The sequence below is a fragment of the Vespa crabro genome, chromosome 1 (genome assembly GCF_910589235.1).
Source record: "Vespa crabro chromosome 1, iyVesCrab1.2, whole genome shotgun sequence".
Lineage (NCBI taxonomy): Eukaryota > Metazoa > Arthropoda > Insecta > Hymenoptera > Vespidae > Vespa > Vespa crabro.
In genome coordinates, this window is record NC_060955.1 from 15,007,338 (window position 1) to 15,029,045 (window position 21,708).

Consider the following 21,708-nt stretch of genomic DNA (forward strand, 5'->3'; position numbering starts at 1 on the left):
ATCGATTCCGCGTAAAGCCTTCTGTCAGTGCACGGAAGAAAAGAAAAAGAAGAAAAGGTAAGAGCAAAAGAAAAGAAGAAAGAAGGATGTGGAGTCAGTACTAAATCATCATCTCTCGTTCTAGTTATCTTCCGATTAACAGATTCCACTGAAAGCCTTAGCAAATGAGAGGGAGGGGAGCAAAAAAAACGCCAGTCAAGGGTTACTAAGTCGAAAATGTATTCGTAAAGCGGGTCTTCTCGCGAGTACCGTTATAACATTGCCCAAGTATAGTTTGGCGCGAATGACCGAGGCCCATTTTCTTTCTTTCGTCGGACTCTCTCTTTCTCTCTCTCTCTCTTTCTCTCTCTCTCGCTCTTCCTCTCTCTTTCTCTCTCATTCTCATATAGATTATCCCGCTATATACCTTTGTCCTTCGTCCTTTTCCAGTTCTCGATGGTCTCATTCCCCTAACGGATGTTCTCGTTTACTCTGCCACGCTTTGTTCCTCCGTTTTCGACTTCCTATTTTTTTTACAATTTCTTTTTTTGTTACAGCAGATCGCAAGCAGGATACGAAAACGATCTGTATACGTTGAGTCTCGACAACTGTCTATTGATCAGTAAATAGTCGAATAGGAGTAATCCAGTTTTGAGAAGCATTTCGAAAGCAAAAACGATTTGCATCGAGTTATTTGACTTTAATGGGGACGAGTATAGAGAAGAAAAACATCGCTATCACGCAGAAAAAATATCTCAGTATATTTCCGGTAACAGGGACTTGACCACAGTATGATGTTTTGAATTAACGTAAGAATTAGCGCAATAACGGGCGTGAGATCTTATAAAGTCAAGATGCGAAATTTATAAAAAATGGAAGAGGAAGATAAAAAGACAAAGAAAGAGGAGGAGTAGGAGGAAAAAGGGAATAATAGAAGGAAAGAAAAACTGATCGAAACAACGCGGAATGACACGGTAGGCAGCTTGAAATCTCGGATGCGCCGATAACACGGGTCTCTCTCTCTCTCTCTCTTGGTTTGTACTTTCACTTCCCTCCTCCTCCTATCCTCTTCCACCCCTCTTTCTTTCTCTCGCATAGAACTACTTTTCCTTTCAAGCCCTTGACTGAGGTGCCCAACCATGCCCATCTTGAATTTAAAGATACACCTTTGGAGTCATATATACCATATAGTAAAGAGAGAAAGAGAGGTTAAAGTCGGTAAGATACACGTCCGTTTACACGTTCGTTCGTTCGTTCATCCTTCGGGGCCGTCCTTACTATCCGTGGACTGCCCACGTCGTCGCGTGGGATAAATAGTTGCTCGTCCACCCGTAGCTATTGCTGCTCGATCACTGAACGAAGAGCGAAAGAAAAAGAGATAGAAGGAGGAGGTGGATAGTGCTCTTTTTGACCTCCGCCTTACGAGGAGCGCCGCGAAGAGAACGAAGAGAGAAAAAAGAGTAGAGAGATCAGACGGTAGAGTGTAAGACGGAAGGGAGGTAAAGAAGAGAAGCGAATCAGAAGAAGAAGAAAGAAAGAGAAAGAGGAGTGGAGAGGTGTTTCGCGCGTGTGGCAACGCTTTCGTGCGAAAGAAGAAGCCGAAGAGGAGGATCAGGACGAAGAGAAGCAGGAGGAGAAGGGAACGATAGCGTGGCTGCGATAGCAAGAGGGGAGCGAGGAAGTCTCAACTCGGCGAGTGACGCGAACGAAGAGCCAGGAAAGGGTTCGAGAGGGAGCGAGAGCGAAGCTGGTAGGGGTTGGGACGGAGAAGGGGGGAGTCGAGTCGAGATGATGCAGTTGTGCGTTTGCAAGGAAGGCGGAAGGAGGAACCGTGGAGGGAACCGGTCCCGGTCACTGGGCCACCAGCCGGCCGTCGAACCCGCCACATTGCCCCCTGCCGCCACCTCCTCTTCCTTCTCCACTGTTCTCTATACCTTCTCTTCCTCCTCCTCCTCCTCCTTCTCATCCTCGTCCTTCTCGCGAACGCTTCCCACCATGTGCCAACCTTCTCTCGCTACTTCTCCTTCCTCCTCCTCCTCCTCAACGATTCTCTACTTTCAAGTTCTTTAAACAATGTCAACTAGTGTGTACCGAGTTAATAATGCTACTACGATCGTCAAAATTTGCTGGATAGTATCCCTTCCATGATCGATACCAGTTTTTGGATCCTTTGACGGAAAAACCTCGAAATAATGTGAATATATTTGTCGTCGTGGAGAGTCGATTAACATACTCTCAGGATATGAAAGAAAACGATGTTCCTAAATCTACGAAAAAGTATGCATTTTGATTTTGTTTACTTCCAAGAAATTTCAAATTTTTATTTCTCAACCATTTAATTCTTCAAAGTTTTTAATAAAAGATCAGTCATATGAAACAATGAAAAAAGAAATGATGCATTTTTTAAACGTTTATATAACGCTACAAACGAACGCGATATCTCGTGTCGAACGATTCATTGCGAACAGCGATTTCTCTCGCTTGTCGTTTAATCAATGCGGTAGTCGCTCGAGCGAAGAGAATGCCGAGGTTTGTTTTGGATCGGGCCTTCGATCGTGAGAGAACGCGCACGCTGGCGCACAGCAAACGGAAGCCCGCCTCGCACACCGTAATCTCGTCAAGATACGCCAAACATTTTCTCTTAATTAAGAAAGGACGTGCCCGTAATTAAGTTTCCCTTCCATGAGCGTTTCACGCTTATGATTTGCACCTTTTGCGTTTCGTGCAGTAAGCCGAAAGGACGAGCGGAGAAGAATGATCGATTTTTCTAATCGATTCTTTTTTCCTTTTTTTGTTTTCTTTCTCGATTAGATTGATTTCGATTCAATCCAATAATTTTTCAATGATAATGCATAAGAAATTATGTTTCGAAAAGAGGCAGAATTGTCTGGAATTTTGCAATTGATTAATACAAATCCATATATCCTTCTCTAAGTATGTGTAAAAATTAAATTACCGTATACCCTTTGCCAATAAAATTTAGAGTTAATATCTGATTGTTTTTGTAATAAATTGATGTGAGAATTTTAATATGCGCGAGATACAGAAATCTACATTATCGATATAAGAAATGACGCTCTTATTTCGATATATCAAAAATACAAGCATATGCTGGTAATACAAATTTTATACAGGACAAATTTTGAAACTATACTTATAAAAAGTACACGACCGATAAAATACTTTATACTCTATGGATGAAGGAGACCTACTTTACCAACAGTCCATATGCCTGTTTTTTTACCAATTCTTATAAGAAAAATTCTACAAATTCGAAAATTCAATAAATTATAAAACTACGTGGTTATGTAGAGAATTTTCTTTTAAGAAATACTCTATTTTTTCCATTGTTCGTTACCAATATAAAATTTTAGCCTTTTATTGTTTTTCTATTTTTTTCTCCGAAACCGTTATATATATGTCGAAAAATTTTATGAAACACCATTATACCTAAGAAAAAAATTAAAATTTGTTTAAATAATCACAAAAGTTATACATAAAAAATTTTAAAATTGTTTTAAAATGCTTTAGTTTTGTATATAAATAGAAAATTTGTTCGTTAAAATGCAATGTCTTATTGTTTCACTTTTAGAAAGCATAAAACATTTTTGAAGATATTATTTGTTTACATTTTATTATTTATAAACAATTATAGATATCAAACAGTTTCAAAACAAATATTGTTATTTTCAGTCCAGTCTATCATTTTTTTTTTAAATAAAATTTTAAAAGATATTAATTAAAATTAATTGATTACAGATACTTAATTCATGTTTGTGGTAGCTTTACTTTATCTTTCGAAGATAAGTTATATATTTTCAATACCAAACGCACTTTGTGAAATGTATAATCTCTATTTTATTTAATTACACAAGAATTGAATAAAAAAAGACTATAAGTTATAATACATCATGAAATTATATAACTGATTTTTATATTACGTTACAAAAATGATGTATAATAAGCAAATGCGCTCAAAAAGTTTTTGAAATATTTTATTATAAAAAAACAAAATATATAGCAGTGTCATTAGTTCTTTCTTTGAACATTCGGTTGACACATAGGTTCTAAGACTGTTACCGGTTCTGCGCAGGTAGAACATGGTTGACAGGGTTGACATGGTTGACATGGTTGACAGGGTTGACAGGGTTGACAGGGTTGACAGGGTTGACAGGATGGATAGCAAGAATCTGGAAGACACCCACCGCAAGGAGAAGCTGTGCAGGATGGTATAGGAACAGGCTCGCAGGGAATCGTGCAAGGTTGACATGGTGGTATGTGGACAGATTTGCAATCGACTTCGCAGACGTATTGCATCTCGAAAGGTAGATCATTGCGTACTGTGAGACATTTTCCTTGAATCAGGTAGCAATAGGACAATGCCAATACGGGATTTCCGCTGTAAGGTAGGTGATGTGGACGCGGCAAATGACCGTGTATGTCGATGTGCGTGTACTTTAAGGGTGAACAGCTGCAAGCCCCATGCTGTAATCGATATCGAGAAGGAAAAATAAAAACTAAACAAGTCTTAAGCATCAAAAGGTCTTAAACGTCATTATAATGAAACAATTGTTAAATTTATCATTAATGCTCTCGGTGTTGCCAATTATCAATAAAATATTCATCTCTGAAAAAAAGTGACAGTACATAATATATTGCCTTAGTTGTCAGCCACATCGATAACGATACTTGAAAAATATAATTTTAAAAATTAACAAAAAAAAAAATGCATTCATCAGTTCGAAAGTAATTCGTTAATAATCGAAAACTGGAATAAAGTTAAGATTAAGGATTTTGGAAAAAACGTGGGATTAAGAAATATGAGTCGTTCGAAATAATGGGGAAAGGTAGTCTTCCAGAGGTCCTGAAAAATATATACTCGTTATCACTTTTTTGTACTTTTCTTGTTGCCCTAGGAAGGCATAATTTTATCCAGAAGAAATCGTTTAGCCAATGCCAAGATCGGTGAACCTGTTGGTTGAGTTGGAATATCACCGGCATTACCGGCTATATCCAGATGACAGTATTTTAGCGGCTTCTCGGAATGAGTACCATTCTAAAAGTAATTCATGACCATTCGATCATAAATAAATACGAGCAAAAAATAAGAAAGTGTTTTTGTTATAATTAAAATTTAGTGAATACTTTGTCTAAGCCAGAGGTCATAATCAGAAAGGCCGAAGGTCCCTGATGACCTCTTTCCGTTCTCACACTTGATTTGTTTACTGCCTGTAACACGTCGTCTCCCTCCGAACGTCCCTCATGGAGACGGAAATCCTCTCTGCGTATTCTGGATATCTCGAAAGGATCACCTATTGTCTCACCTGAAGCTTGAAGCTTTTCTGCGTTACTAACCAGCCTGGCTACGGCGTTGTCCATGGCAATCTTTAAGATCATCGAGATCAGTGAAAACATGATATCAATGAAAATAATAATTTAGAGGGGACAAAAGTAAATTAATGAAAGTACTTACGGAATATCCAGTACCAGCCGATAAATGAGCATGACCGGTCAAGGTCGCCACCGTAAAGATGTGAGGATTCACCGAGCAAAGTGCCATTTCTTTAATATGACAAAGTGCATCAGCCATGGCCATCCGACCTTCGGCATCTGTGTTACCAACGCGTACTCTCACTCCAGATTTTGCAGTTATTATCTCGTCGGCAACATAGGAATTCTCACCGACGCTGTTTCTGAGTACACACAGTGCAGCTACTACCTTCACTGTCGGTGGTTGTAAAAGATTCACTACCTGAATAACATTATTTTTCTATATATTTATTTGTTAAAATATATAAATTATATTTAGATCAAATCTTTTTGTTCATGAAATTTATAAAGAAAAAGTGTTTCTCCTTGAAAGTATTAAACTCAAACCTGCATAAATCCCGCACAGGCAGCAGCCCCGCACTTGTCTCTCGACATTCCGTACATAGCCCCTTGACATTTAATGTCCGTACCACCAGTATCGTAAGTGACACCTTTGCCTACAAGCATTACAGTCTCTAGAACGCAGGCAGGATTCTGTGGTTCGTAAGTCAGGAAGATGATTCTGCCGGCATGACGCGGTATTACCGAGGCTGCCCGATTGACACAGGCAAAGAGAGGATACTCCTGAAGCAAGGTATCCTGATCAGATATCACCTGCATTGTCACATTCGAACCGCAAAACAATTCGGCCAAGTACTCTTCCACTCTCGGCGGTGCCATTCTCTCTGGATCAGCTCCACCTATCAATTAATTAATATATTTATTTATTTACCAAAACAAAATAATCCAATATTTTTATTTCCAGATGATTGAACAAGGAAAATTATTTCATTGTTCGACAACGTATCAACAAACACGTAAGCAGGGTAACAAAAGAAAAAATGTCGATAGCATTATTCGTTTTCTTGCAACATTGTTAAATCTTTCGATTGAATGCACTTTCGTCGTAATGAATTTCACGATCTGTTCTTTGGTGCTTTCTAATGGATAAATATTTTTTCTAAATTAAATGAATCTGTACATATTTACGCGGTCTTATATTCTTTTTCTTACATATACAAATGCTGCTAAACGTTTTGAATGTTTTACGTGGTTCAGCATCGATCAACTTGGTAAACATATCGACGTTCGTTGCATATTTATACGGCGTTCTTATAAGGAAGCTGAAAATCGATCTTAAACATTAGACAGTAAGGCTAAAAGCATTTACGATAAAAATTATATCAGAATTGTTTACCTATCCAAGTTAAAAGATACGCTATTAGAGTTATTATTTTATTCTTTACATTAGCAGATGGGTGATTTAAACTCAGGCCAAATCCCGAGAGGTAGGTTGTTATAAATTACTTTACGAAATTGAATTATCTTTCTTTTCTTCTCATTCTTACTAGTACTGAAGGTGAATGTACAAAGTGTAGAAAAGTTGATGTTAACGTAGTAAATTGGGGATCACCTACAATCAACCTTGTTTTTATCAACAACACTTAGAAAATTAAATTAAGCGTATTTACGTAGATAACTAGATATAGATAAGAAAGAATAAATAACTTAGAATATTTTTCAAAGTTTATTTTTTATCGAAGTCTATATTGTTGAGCAAGAACTGCAATATATTTTCTTTTGAGGAAAATAGATGTTTCAAAGGCATGATTGATTTTAAATGAAACAATTTGAAGATGCATACGAATAACAAGAAACTCAATTGCTCGGACAAATTTTCCTTAAAGCTGGAAGATCGTCCAGAGGTTGAAATTCCTGCGGCGAAAAAGGCATCAAGAGAGATACTTCTCTTTTTCTTGCTCGACTGAGAAAGTTACTCGATTTGCCCGATAAACTTGCAAGGGATTTTGGACCGGTGGGGCATGCCGTTGGCGATAGTGAACTGTATTCAATCAAAAAAGAAAGCAAAGAAAAGAGGACTTACCGATGTCCCTTGCGACGTATCTGCCACTTTCCAAGGCTGAGGCTAGTTTCACTATACCCTGGAGTTTTTTGCTGCAAATTGGACTCCAGACTGCTAGTTGACACGCCTTGTAGCAACGTTCAGGACATATCTCTCTTACCTCGAGAGGCTAGAAAATGTAAAAAATATACATTAAAAAGATTCGATGTGTCTGCTCTTTTTTATTTCTTTAAAAAGTTTGTTTCTTCGGTCCGATTCGTAAATTACAAAAACAATACTGCAATTTCTGCCTAAGAAATTATGCACGGTCGTACGATTTCGTTGCTTCGCAAAGTCGATTGCTAGGAAAAAAGATCAAGAAGGTACTGCGTTATCTTTACGCAAAGGATGTTCGAAAGAGTAAAGAAATCTCATGGGATAAGATTTATGGAAGTAATAACCGATATCTAGGGAGAGCCTCTTTTTTGACAAAAAAACGAGGAGCAACTTTAAAATTGTAACGATATTCTTTTGTTGGTTCAGCCTGAATTCGAAGGATCGATAATTTATGATTATAAGCAACATTTAAAACTTGAAAGTTCCACGAGAACTTCTTCACTGGTTTTCTTTTTTTGTTTTTTTTTTTTAGTTAATTGCATCAAATAAACGAAATTGTTGGACAAGGAATCGCTGTTTAAATTTTAAATTCGCAAATTCGGAGTAACATACTTCGTTATTATTCAAAGAGATAATAATCTCTTAAAAGAAAAAGAAGAAAAAAAAGTCGAGAGTAAAATAATTAAAATTAAACAATCCGTAAGTTTACAAGACAGGAAAAACATTCTGCCAAAAGCTCAGAAAAGAATGAGAAAGGAACAGAAATAGAATTTCACAGATGTTTTTGTCGACAAGCCGGGAAAAAAGGGGAAAAGCAACTTAAGTCGGATATAGGTGCTTCTAATGTCGTATAACTTATCGAAATAATGTACCGGTATTAAACACCCGATATTCTGACGAATCCGTTGTAGTCGAGTCATGTTCAGAATTCGCTGAAAAGAAGACAAAAAGAGTTTAGAACGACGTTAAGATTACGCGTTGTCGGAATTTCAAAGGCGTTTTCCGGTATTTGGAAAACGATGCCTCCTATTCGTCCTCGTCGAGGGAAAGGGAACGAGATGGTGGCTAGGAAAGAAGGCTACGAATTCGAATTGTGTCGCCGCTGCTAGAGCGTTCGAGTATTTCGCTAATTAGGTCGCCTAGCCGGCTACCAGGCTTCTGGAATGCTATCTATTCGTTCGTTTTTTCTCGTAGGAAGCCTTCTCATACCTCTCCCTACCTCCCACCCCCCTCTCTCTCTGTGATATTGAGAGAGTGAGTGAGATGGAAATGCAGCGTGTGTAAAATAGGCAATGAAATAAAGGAACAGGATAAAAGAGCGATAAAAGTTACCAAATGCGTGTGCACAAATGAGAGTGAGGATGAGAAAGACTATGCAGTGTACGTAATCGAAAAAGAAAAATGGAAGGAAAGTTTTGAGTAGACCAAGCGAGGAGTAACAACGAAGGCCCTGAGTAGACCAAGTTTTGAATAGACCAACGAAAGAAGAAATATCAAAGAGCAGAATTAGAAGTATCGCGTATAATCTTGAGTAAACCAAAAAAGAGTAATGAATAAAGCCTTGAATAGATCAGAGAAAAAGAAAAGAGTCATAGTATTTTAAGTTGTAACACCTTAATTAGTATCTGTATTAATAAAGTAATAATAAGAGAGTAAATGATCTGAATTAGTCAGTCCGTATCTTCCAGGTATCGTTTAAAAAAATATCCTATATATATATATATATATATATATATATATATATATATATTTTCGTTCAATTTAAATATCTAAAATAGTATTTTATCTTTAAACGTTGTTACAAAATTAATCATTCCAACTAAATGTTTATTTCTTTCTTGAAGTTCAATATTAAAATATTTTAATTTTTTTAAAAATATCCATTAGAAAAGCAAAATTCAATGAATGTCATTCAATTATTTAAATGTTTGATCTTTTGAATTACAAAAATTCTTAATCTCTTTTAACAGAATAAAAAGTAGTTCGAAAGCTTTACTTTAACTAAATCATTTCATATCTGTGTGCAAGATAAGATTAGATTCGGTTGACTCATTTTTTTTAGTAAGGCTTTCAACATTCGATATGATAAAGGATTTGCACTAATGCTGTTAATTATGTTAATAACAACATTCATGACATGCTCAAATGATAATATTTTAGACCCGTATGCTAAAAGATATACATAGATGAAAGAAAGCGATGAGCAAGTAAAAAAAAATGATAATCAATAAAAAGTCTAGCATCAGTACGAAGAGAACAGAATATAACAAAACAGAATAGAGTAGAGAGTATAAGAGAGTAGAACAGAGTAGAGTAGTTGAGTTTTATCGAGCATCGAGTGTCGGGCGAATGTACAGACGAGAGGAATTTTGTATATCTCGGAAGACAGTAGAGAACCTGCTTATATCTTCGATTTAGTAAAAAGATTTGTTGTTTTTTAAATACTTTGGCCTAAACCCACTTATATATATTTATAACTATATAAATAGTAATATTTTTCATTTATAATTTATTGTCTGATATTTAATAATTTGCCGCGGCTGCATGCAAATAGTTCTTTGGGCACATTTGTACCCTGGACATATGATTAAGAATTCCTATTCTATAATATAGATGGTAATTTTATTTGTAAAAATTGATATATATTAAGTAATATTCTTAATCGTATCGAATTTTATTTTATTTATATGTCAAAAGGTTACAAATCTCAATCACCTCAAATAAAGAAGCTTTCGATCTAAGTTTCGTATATGTTCCTTTGAGAGGATGCGAATTTTATTTTTTTAAATAAAAAGAAAGGATTTCTTTAGTCAAATGGGTACGGAGGAAATGATACAACATCCAACAAGGGAAGAGAGAGAGAAAGAGAGAAAAAAAAGAAGTAGAAAATGAGAGAAAGAGGGAGAAAGGGATAGATAAAGAGAGCGAGTAAGAACTTGTTAGAAGTTTTGTGTCACTACTCTCAGGCTTTTAACCGTGCACTGCATTTGTCGAAAATTTCTGTGAGCTGCTGGTGAAAATACGCGTGCGCCGTTATCTTTTGCCAATATTTGCGCTACGACGTGACCTTGCATAAACTTTCGACATTTTAGCCATTCTTCTAGCTTAACTGAAAGATAATAGGAGAATGTTACTCACAAAGAAAATTTTTCTAACGACCTATCCTTCGTCTAGCAGAATTTTTTATATTTTAATCGATTTGATCGAGGACAAACTTTCACTAAGATGAAGCAAACGGTTGACTAGAATTAGCTGTAAGATGCGTCTCGACTCATTGGTTAATGTCACGCGTGTGATATACCTTAGTATCCACGAGTTTACGAGGATAAATGCCAAGAGTGAAAGAGAGAGAGAGAGAGAGAGAGAGAGAGAGAGAGAGAGAGAGAGAGAGAGAGAGAGAGAGAGAGAGAGAGAGAGAGAAAGAGAGAGAGAGAGAGAGAGAAAGAGAGAGGAAGATAGATCAAACAATTCTCTCAGAACTGAGTTTGCTAAGCGATAGCAATTCCTTCGAAATACTATTACAGACAGGCTTTCCCATTGTGTGAACGCAGCTGCATACATGGCTGCATCGACTTTGCCCTCAACGCTTTAAACGGTTTTCCTCTGATAATGAATCAGTAAACACAAAACAAGCTATCTCGAAAATGTATTTTCGCTTGTAACACAGCACGCACACGCAAAACGTCTTTTCTATAATATTCGTAAAAGGTTCTATGTATTTATTCAAGTATACACACTTGTATACTCTTTATACATTACACGCTTTAACACTGTTTACAGATTTCTTTCAATTCTTATTAAACAAATTGACGAGAATGAAATGTTATTCTCTCCTTTGACTATTACTTACCACATAGAGACCTTCTAGAGCACCGAGCAATGTCACCAGTTCAACGTTTTCGAAACGGACATCTGGTAGAAGTGCTAGCAACGGACATCTCACGCCAGCTTTGAGAGCTCTGTCGAACAAAATTATCTGATTAGATTGGTGACTGGAGATAAATGGATTTTTTCCTTATCTATTGGCTTCTATTATAACTAAATGTTATAATTAAATGATCTCTCTATCGATAACTCATTTAAATACTACAACATATTACCGATACAATATCATATCTTTTTGTTAAATCAAAAGGTTAAAACGTTAAATGTGTATGTTTCTCTTTTACAATGTTTTCTGTACTCTTTATATTTACGATGTCTAACGACAAATCTATTTCCATGTCGGCGTGGTTTACGGTGGGAGCTAAATTCCCATTAATTCCTGGTATATCGAGATCGCTTTTGAGCAGTACCATTTGACCAGTGACCATGGTATAGTGTTTAGTGTCAACAATCAAAAATCTTTATTCTCGTTTCAATTTGTTAAAATTGAAGCTTTTACATTTAGGATTTCAATCGAAAATTGTATACTATGTTTATCCAATTTATTTTTACGCATGTTCCAAGCACGGAAAAGTTTATACAATTTGGTGGTGGTACGCTATTAATTTGTCGCCTTCAGTTATGTAATTAAAGTTGCACTCGTATACGAAGTCTAATAAAAAGATTCATTTGTCGTTTCAAAGGAATTTCTCATGATCTTCGAATGAGAAAAGGACGTTTTTTCTCGCACACGGGGTATTATCCGCAAGAATTCACTAATGTCGAACAACATGTAGTCATTTAAATGTTTAATCTGCTAATAAAACATTTTGGTACATGTTTCGAACTATCGATGTTACGAAAATTCAACAAATCTCTTTTTATCTCTCTCTCTCTCTCTCTCTCTCTCTCTCTCTCTCTCTCTCTCTCTCTCTCTCTCTTTCTCTCTTTTACTCTCTCGTCATTCTCTTATTTCTCTCTATCTCTTTTAGTATTTATAGATTATGCGCAGAATTTCGACACGCTCTTTTGTCTAACTGTGTCCAAGCGTGACGCGGAAATAGAAAACGCGGGAAGAATAGTCGTTCTTCCAGCACGAAATGAAGATAATTAAATCCGGCAACGAGAACGATCATGTGTCAACGCTAAAAAACGAGATATCTGTTTTCGGATCGTCGCTTTCGGCGATTCTCTTCGTTGTCCGATGAAAAAAAGGAAGGTGGAGAAAATCGGTTCGCGCCACTAACTGACTGTGGCGTTTTAATGCACACCATATTCTTCCAAAGCAACTAATCAAAGAGACTTCGATATTACATTTGCTTGATTTTAGACACCTTCACTCGCATTCCAGAACTGCCTGTTCTACTAAAAAGAAAGAAAAAAAAGAGAGAGAAGAGAAAAAAGGGGAGAAGAAAGGAGAGAAAGTGAGAGAATTGCCTCTCCGAATACCCACGTTTCGACACTTAGCTTGCGTATTGGATTCTACTTCTATGTGTATATGTTCGTAAGACAGTACGCTATTACACTGAAATATGTCTGTGTACGTTTTTACACGAATTCTCGCGTAAATGTATCTGGATGTGCAAACGAAATTCCGTGCAATCCATTCATTCGATTTTCGTGAAATTTTCTTGAAAAATGAAATTCCAGCCGTGGTGATAATCAAGGAAATTTGCGAGTAACGTCTGTCGACATCGTAGGTGCCACTGCTTCCAGTATACACTTATTTCTTAATGATTCCATTAAATTAGTCTTTCTTACTTCCTGTGAAAGTTAATCTTTATCGCTATCATAAAATTTAAAGCTACCATTCTATATTTGTATATAACTAATACACTAATAATATATTTGATGAGAGTTCCTTTTTTATTTATGTCCATTTAGTAGAATCTTTGTCCTGCAATATGTTGTTATCTTCTTTAATCTGCCTTACCTTTTTTCTTTACGATCGATTTCAGAATTATTGGTTTCTGTTATGATTTGTAAAAAATTGTTTTTGCAAATTTGTTTATAATAAAAAACTTTTTTAATAAATTGTTTTTAATAATACGGTGGAAAAATATTTAAAAAATGAACCCTTAATACGATCTTGCAAATCTTTGTGATTTCTAGTTCTGATTAATGATCTATATAATTTCTTTAATCTGTTAATCGGTGAAAACGACTTAACTGATTAATATAAAAAGTACACCGACATAGCGATCTAAATCCATTTTTGAAATTTACGCACTTAGCTGAAGATCTAATTTATCGTATTTGTGTATGATTCATCATCTTTTTATTGAAATTTTCAATTGCGATTTTTTAAAAGGACACATATCTACTATATCCTTAGAACGTAAAGTTGTGTAAGAAAGACTTTTTTTAACGAAAAGTTTCTTTTTATTTATGGACTTAAATAATACCGATGTAATAGAATCGATTTTGTCGAACTTATTAGAAGACATCTTTCATAAGTGTATACAATTTCAATTAATTTTTCAAATCGATCTTCTTGAAAATTAAATTAATATTTATAAATTTACCGTACGATACCCTTCGTGGCGGCCTCGCCAAAGCTTCGTACATCATGATAATCCATGTTGAGTGGTCCAGTTGGACTATAAATAAGTCTTTTCGCAGGCAGGTTGATCGACAAGACAGCACCGATTACACCGAGGGCGGAATCGATCTGTGCAGCGCTATAGAGGACCGTTTTGAACGGTTCTGGCTCATCGAAACCAGGCGCACTCCCGGAGACCAAGATTATACCATCGTAGTCGCAGCTGCAGATATTCGGTTCAATTTTCAACTGACACGGCATCCATCTAAAACAGATTGTCTTATTGATTGTCGAAAATACGATTAGTGTATAGTTATTCGGTTATAAGCTATTATACATACACGCTTATCTCTTTGAGAGATGAAAAGAAATTTGGCAAAATGAAACTTTATAGTAGAGTTCCGACTAAATATTACACAAATCAATGTATTCGTTTAATATTTTTCAAAAATACTTTTTTTTTTTATATAAAATACAGGAAAATTCATTGTCATTCTGTTTATATTAGATTTTATTCTCTTTTTTATTATAAAGTATACAAGTTTATTTTTATTATAAAGTATACGTACTTCTAGTCTCCTAAATGTCATAAAAGAAATTTTAAAAATAGATTATGTGAATAATTTAATATTTAAATATCAAGATATTCAACGTTTTGAAATTTTACAAAATTATCTTTTCTGTCTAAGTAATATCGTAAAATTATACAATTCAAATTCAAAGCAAGCAGAACGAAAAGATCGTTTCCATTCTAAACAAAATTCGTTTGTATATCGAAAAAACCGTTCGATATCTCGATATTTACATTTTTGAGCCATTGAAATGGAGATAAATAAGACGAAGAGAAAACGAGATTTATTAATACCAACAATAATGGAATATTATTCGTCTCATTTTTCTTTCGTATCCGACGCTCCATTTTGAAAGATGAACGAAACGATAACTTCTCCGTCTTAACCGATTATCAATACGTGTCCATTTTCTATTTGTAAAATAACGTCCTGCGTTCGCGCAGGATCTTTCTTTCTCTTTCACTCCTTTATTCGATTCGTCGATTTTGCGATTTCTCGCTATGGACGAGAAATGAATGTCATGATTCAAACTGGCAATGAATTATCATTGGATGTCTGTCTCACTCCATTTAATATTCTATACGTATGTAGTGAGTTATGCTCGTTTAACGCGTTGCATGCATTGTGTGCCACCCCGCGAACTTGACAAAGCGAATAAAAAGGTTGGTTCGATCGCAATTGCAACGTTTACAATCGGAACCGTATGACGGAAGCGAGTCGTCATGTCCAATGAAACCAAATATCTAAAAACATATACCGCGTAAAGAAATTCAATCGTTTGCATGAGAAGAAAAATTAGAAGAGGAAAAAAGACAAAATTAAAAACTTTTTCATTCAAAGAATTTTAATAGAAAATTTGCAAAATACTGCATATGTTTTATTCCGTTTTTTAACGCAATATATTTTCTTCGTTGAAAATTTGAAATACATAAACTAAATACTCATTTAAGTTACGAAATTAAGTTATCCATCAGTATTCGAGTAACCTTTTCACAAAACATATTTTTTTTACTATTCCTTTAATGGTCATTATTTCGTCATGCCATTTTTCTTCTTTCTTTCTAAAGTTAGTCTAAAAACGTTTATCACGTTTAATTTTTATACCTTGACAATTAATGATTTTTTGAGTCTTAAATCTATCTACGTGCTTATTTTAAGATTAATCTTCTGTAAGATGAATAATCTCGGACAATAATTGATACTTTTATTTAAATCTAATAGATATACAAACTATTAATCTTTTCAATATATATGATAATCTTTAATCAAGATTCAAGGCATTCATATTTCTTAAATGAATACGTGTCTATGTCTTAATACTCTCGAGAGCAATTCGCAATAATTTAACTTTAAAGTAAACATGCGCCTTCATTTTCTTTCTTATTAATTTAAAATATACAGTTTTCAATACAAAATGACATGCGTGGCTCGTCAACTGTTAATGAAATTCTTTATCGAGACACAGTTTCTGCTTACACTTCATCGTGTAAAGTTACCAGTATTGATCCCAGACTGTAAAATGGAAAGTGATAGTGAACCCAGTGATGTTATTTGCGCCCCTAAGTAATTTACACTCGACTGTTCTGGCACTCGCAACCGTGACTTTCTTTGCACCGCAAATGGTTAAATTTATTGAGTATCTTTTATGTTACTTGCATCAAGAAAATTTTCTCGCGAGCTTATTGAAGTTCACACAATTAGGTTTTCGACCTTTTAGAACTTTTTTATTTGATTTTGCTTTGTTTACTTAAATAATTGAACATCGATAGACTTAGTTTAATGCTGCATCTACCGATAGAACAATTGAATCTCTGATTCGTATGAACGTCGTCATTACGATATATGCACCACTAACGACTGATTCGTTTGTTTCACCGAATCGCCGCATGCGGTTTTTACTGACAAAACTGAATGTCAAAACTTGCCGATACCCTTTAACCGAATCCCTTTTATTGTATACTACTGTAGTAGACGATAAACTAACCGATTAAAAAAAAGCCGATTCGTAAATTATACACGTGAATCACTTCAGATTTTTTTATGTCTAATGGAAAGCGTGAAGTATTCACATAGAATTTTTAATGTTTTAATTAACATATATTAATGTTTTAATTAATATATATAATAATTAATATATATGTAATAATTTAATTAATATATTAATGTTTTAATAACTGAAAAGTATAATTATTTGCGTAGACATTTTGTTTCACGCTTGTTACTACCATAACAGAAAATCAAACCGGTTTTATTCTCTCATGACAGAATCATAGAGATGTTGATATCACAGGCAATCTTTATAATAGCATGTTCACGAGTCGTAGTTCACGTCATGAAAACGTAATTCACGTTCATGGTTCATCTCTTATGAAAATACAGCATTATTCTTTCAATCGAGTATTTTATAAATCTTTTCATAATCTCTTGTTAGATTATTTTTCACAAATTTTCACTTATTTATTTCTGTATATTTTTCTTTGTAAAAAAAGAAAAGAGAAAAAAAAGCCTACAGTACCGAAATGACAATCCTAGCTGTTTGAAACGTAATTTCGATAGAACTATAAAAAATACAAAGAAAGAACGTGAAAAAACGAGAACAAAAAGCAAAAAAAATATGTAAACCATAACTAATATTTAAATCACCGTATAATATAACATAAATTCATAAAAGAAAAAATGACGGTCTAGAGTGTGTCGTTGATGAAAATGAGAATATATTATATTACGTACACCTACGTTAATTGCAGCTCTCTATCGATCTGTTATATTAACTTTACATGCTCGTAAAACATATTTTATGCAGCGCAGGAGAACATCTAACTTGGTTCGTTTTTCCATATGACAGCATTGACAGAAAAAAATTTTTTAGTCATAAGAAGCCAGAAACGGAAAAAAAAGAAACGTTCGTATTTTCTCTTCTACCTCGTATACGTCATGCGTTTGCGCAGTGGATACTGTAAATTTTGCAGTATAGTATGTGTTGGCAAATGTTTGTCGAAAATTATTAATTTTGTGAGTTTTAATATAGTAAAACAAAAGAGCATCGAATGTGTTGGTGCTGCTTATTTATTTAGGCAAACGGTTTCAATCAAACAGCAATGCCTTTAAGAAGACGAACATCTAAAATTCTATTAAAAAATAATAAGCCATGGTTGTCAAAAGGAATCACTTATCACTAGTACTTGTTTTAGCCATTAATATTCATAAATCTCGAGGAGATATTTTCAGATAGATCGTATTTATAAAAATGGCAGAATATAATCATAACAATTGATGTATGTAGTTTTATCATGAGTCACGAACATTAACGGACTCTATACCGTTATAAAAGATAATAATCCAAAGTTTCATTAAAATCGAAAACAATTCAGTGGCTTATTTACAAGATGAAGGCTGAATCTTAATTGATTACAAACGTTGGATAGAGTTTTAACTGATTTTATAATAAAAGAATACTTTCGCTTTATATGTTTAATCGTCAAAGTCTGTGGGTTCATTCTGTGGACATGGATGAGTTTGCTATTATCAGAAACATGGATGAAGAACAAAATAAAAATAAACATTCCTAATTTTTATTGTACAATTTAACCTTTTTAATGCCAGACTTATCTACGTGGTACATGCGAAAAATGCCACGGCCGATTTGACATGGACGCTTCTGCTAATAACTTCCTAAAAAAAATCATAACGCACGAGACCGATACATTGGCTCGTGGCAGATTTCGCATAGATAACGAATAAGTCAAATTAAACGTTGAAATATGAGAGCTGGAAGAATAGTAATTTACATGAATTCAAATGATAAACGTTATGACTCATAATATAGATTTTAATTTAAAACAAATCAATTCAGTAGATATCCATTCCACAGAAATTGTCGATTTTTGTACACCTCAATGTCGATTGGAAAATAGATGAATAATTCTTACGATCGTCACCTATATAGTGATGATCGAACAAAAATATTGATGAGATCATTGGATTTGATTAAAAAAATCTTGCTACACTAATGAAACCACGAAATTGTTGAGAACAAATCTGGAAAAATTATCAATGATTCTCAATAGAGATATCAACATTAATTTTGGTCTAAAAGAAGCACAATGATCGATCACATTCTTGAAGAAAAAATTCAATTTAAAATTAAATAGTGAGATGAATAAATCCACTACCACGTCGAGCACTACAATCGATGTAGTATTTCCACGTTATTTAGACAATTTATAGTGGAAATACAGTCGAAAATATCTATTTTATAAATTTAAATTAAATTTAATATAATTTAAATTTATAAAATAATATAAATATTTATATTATTTTAATTATCATAAGCCAATAATTTTATTCTTAGAATATGAACTGATAAAGATCGACGTGCGAATAAAGATTAAAATATTTGATTTAATTACATTATGCTTACTCAATTTATATATCGCATTACAGAAAACTTTATATATCACATCAAGAAAATTTAATGGCTTTGATATAAAAAAATGATGATAAAAAGTTCATTCTAAGATAAGTTTGTCTTGTAAAATCCGTGACTTGTTTCCGTGACTTTTCTCGGCAGAAGACATACGAGTGGTTACATGGTCTGCGACCATCAAGCCGTAATCAATAAAACGTGTCTCGAAGTCATGAAGAGTTCGTTAAAATTTTCAACGGGGATCCAAGAAAACAACTATTAAATACGACTATAAGAATTTGAGATGAAATTCGCGAAGACTAACTGTTTAAAGCAATTATTAACTAGGCTCCCTAGTGGCGATGCTCGGAGATAGTCGTGAACAATGAATTTGCATTTATACTAACAATGTGCACAAATATTACGTGATCGTCTTACGTTTGCTACTAATGTAAATATCTATCGATAAAGCATTGGAAAAAGAAATGATAAAAGCCGATAGGAACGTTTATCCAATGCTACCTAGTGTTATCTGACATTAGATTAAAATATTTTGTTACAATATTATGTATAAACGTATAGGAGATAAATAATAGGAAATATTCTTTTAAGCAGATAAACTCGAAATCTCTAGGTTGCTTTCCTACACGATGAATAGATAAACAAAAAAAAAAGAACAAGAGAGCGTTAGGTATCGAGTTTGTAAAGTCAAATGCGATTATAATTTGCCTATCTCGCTTTAACGATAGCAACTTTTCTCGAAGATAAGGTTAAAGCGGACAATATACAAAATATTATTTCAGTGCGCGGATCTGCCTAGTCTACACGAACAACCATCGAACGAAACAAGTTTTCAGTAAATCGAAAAAGGGAATCATAATTTGAAAGACAATAACCGTATCTCGTTAAATAATATATATATATATATATATATATATATATATATATATATATATATATTTAATTATATATAAATATATATTATGAGTAACGATTTTACCTTGTAATAATAACTAGTGGATTTATGATAAATATATAAAAAAAAAAAACATCTACTAATAAACTTTGGCGAATATATCAACTTTTATGCAACTTCGAAATCTATTCGAGACAAGGAAAAAAGCTGCAAGAAACCATATTATCCATGTTGGATCTGTACCTTGGTCATTGGCATCATATATACCAAGATAATTATTATAACAGCGTTTCTACAGCTGAAATATTACTATGAAAGAAAACACTGTGGAAAACCGTGGCTTGCCAAAGGTTCTAATTTTCTTTCTTTTTCAAGATCTGTTATGTACCATTACACCTAGATGACTGCTACACCGTTTATTATACCAAAAAGAAATATTAAAAGTTAAATATTAAATAAAATTTATTTATACTAAACCATTATAAAAAAGTTTATTTATATTGTTTCATTTCCACAATCAATTACGAAATAATAACTGATGACATAAGATAAATTCTGAGTAAAATTGCAGATCAACAATGTGTTAAAAGATTTGTGCTTCATCGGACATTAAAATTTCAATATTCGGTATCTATTACGAGCTCTCGTAAATAAGGTGATATTTACTATGTCGCTATGATTATATATTCTTACATAGGCTTTAATTATGCATACACTTGCAATACTTTATTTTTCAGGAAGAAAAAAGCGAAGAAGGAAAAGATAAAATGGAAATGTGCAGTGATAAAAATAAGATTATTTCTAAATTATACTATTTATAATTAATGTTGTGAAATAATAATAACATGAAAAAGAATAGTAGGAAACAGCTAAATACATGATTCGAGAAAAATTTATTCAAAAAATACTCTTTATAAATTAATCCGTACCAATTTTTATGGTCAAACGTACCATACATACAAATTTATTTCTTTTTCGTAATTTTAGTGCGAGAAAGACATCAAAATTATCGTCTGTCCTTGTTGCTTGTTTTAAATATACTTTCTATGAATAAGAAATCTGAATGATTAGTACGGAATTTGGTCGACTGACAGGTATAGAGGTTAGCTTGTGAACAAAGGATTTGACAGCCGGTGAGACATACCGTCCCTAAAAAATAAAAAGGAAGAGAAAAAGAAGGGAAAAGAGGATTGCGAGAGCATCGAACCGGCGCGCTCAGAGTATGAATTGCGTTCTTTCTTTCGCGCATCTACGTAGTAGAAGTGATGATTGTGAGAGAGTAGTATATATACTCGTATAATACGACACATACATCGAAAGAGAAGACTGGAAGGAAAACTCACCTCGACTCGACTGCCATGATGAGAAGTGTATTTCACTGGCAAGAGAGAAGTCGCGTGTTGATCGAAAATTCTGGTATATATATAATATCGGAGTTTCACTCCTAACTTACTACCACGGTTGTTTGTCCGATTGTAACATTCGTCTAACAAGAGAAGGGAAAGAAAAAAAATGTCAACAAATGAGAAACGAAGGTAGGTAGAAGGGGTAACTACAATAGAAGGGAGACGAATCGACGATCGCTTGGAGACACTACGACGAATCCAGAATTCCGAATAAATCAAACATATTTTGACCTTCGGTCAAATTCCAACTTGATAAAGTTGAACGTAAAGAAGAAGGTGAACCTATCACCAGGTGATAGACCACGTGATTGACTTATCTTGCCGTGCAGAAAGGAAAATGAATGACGAACGTTGTTATATGAAGAAACGATATAACAAACAACTTGATGCAGCACAGGTCTTTCGACTACTAAACCTTCCGCCTCGTCGCTTTCCACGAATATAACCAGCCACGCTTTTGTCGCTATCACCGCTACTACTGCCATTACTACTGCTACTACACCAATGGAGATGGCAGTGGTACGTCATCGTCGGC

At 34.2% G+C, this 21,708-nt stretch overlaps 2 protein-coding genes across 2 annotated transcripts; both read right to left on the reverse strand.

Moving 5' to 3' along the window:
- Positions 1 to 3,958: 3,958 nt before the first annotated feature.
- Positions 3,959 to 4,515, reverse strand: LOC124426211 (keratin-associated protein 10-8-like). The gene has a single exon (XM_046967625.1). The coding sequence runs from the start codon at positions 4,513 to 4,515 to the stop codon at positions 4,009 to 4,011; it is 507 nt and encodes a 168-aa protein (XP_046823581.1). The 3' UTR covers positions 3,959 to 4,008.
- On the reverse strand, positions 4,508 to 21,600 carry LOC124426205 (putative aminopeptidase W07G4.4). Its single transcript, XM_046967612.1, has 8 exons — positions 21,111 to 21,600; positions 13,858 to 14,139; positions 11,319 to 11,427; positions 7,394 to 7,541; positions 5,857 to 6,209; positions 5,453 to 5,731; positions 5,125 to 5,364; positions 4,508 to 5,035 (listed from the first exon to the last, which is right to left on the reverse strand). Exons 1-8 carry the CDS (start codon positions 21,125 to 21,127, stop codon positions 4,892 to 4,894), a joined length of 1,572 nt encoding a protein of 523 aa, XP_046823568.1. The 5' UTR covers positions 21,128 to 21,600; the 3' UTR covers positions 4,508 to 4,891.
- Positions 21,601 to 21,708: the final 108 nt, after the last annotated feature.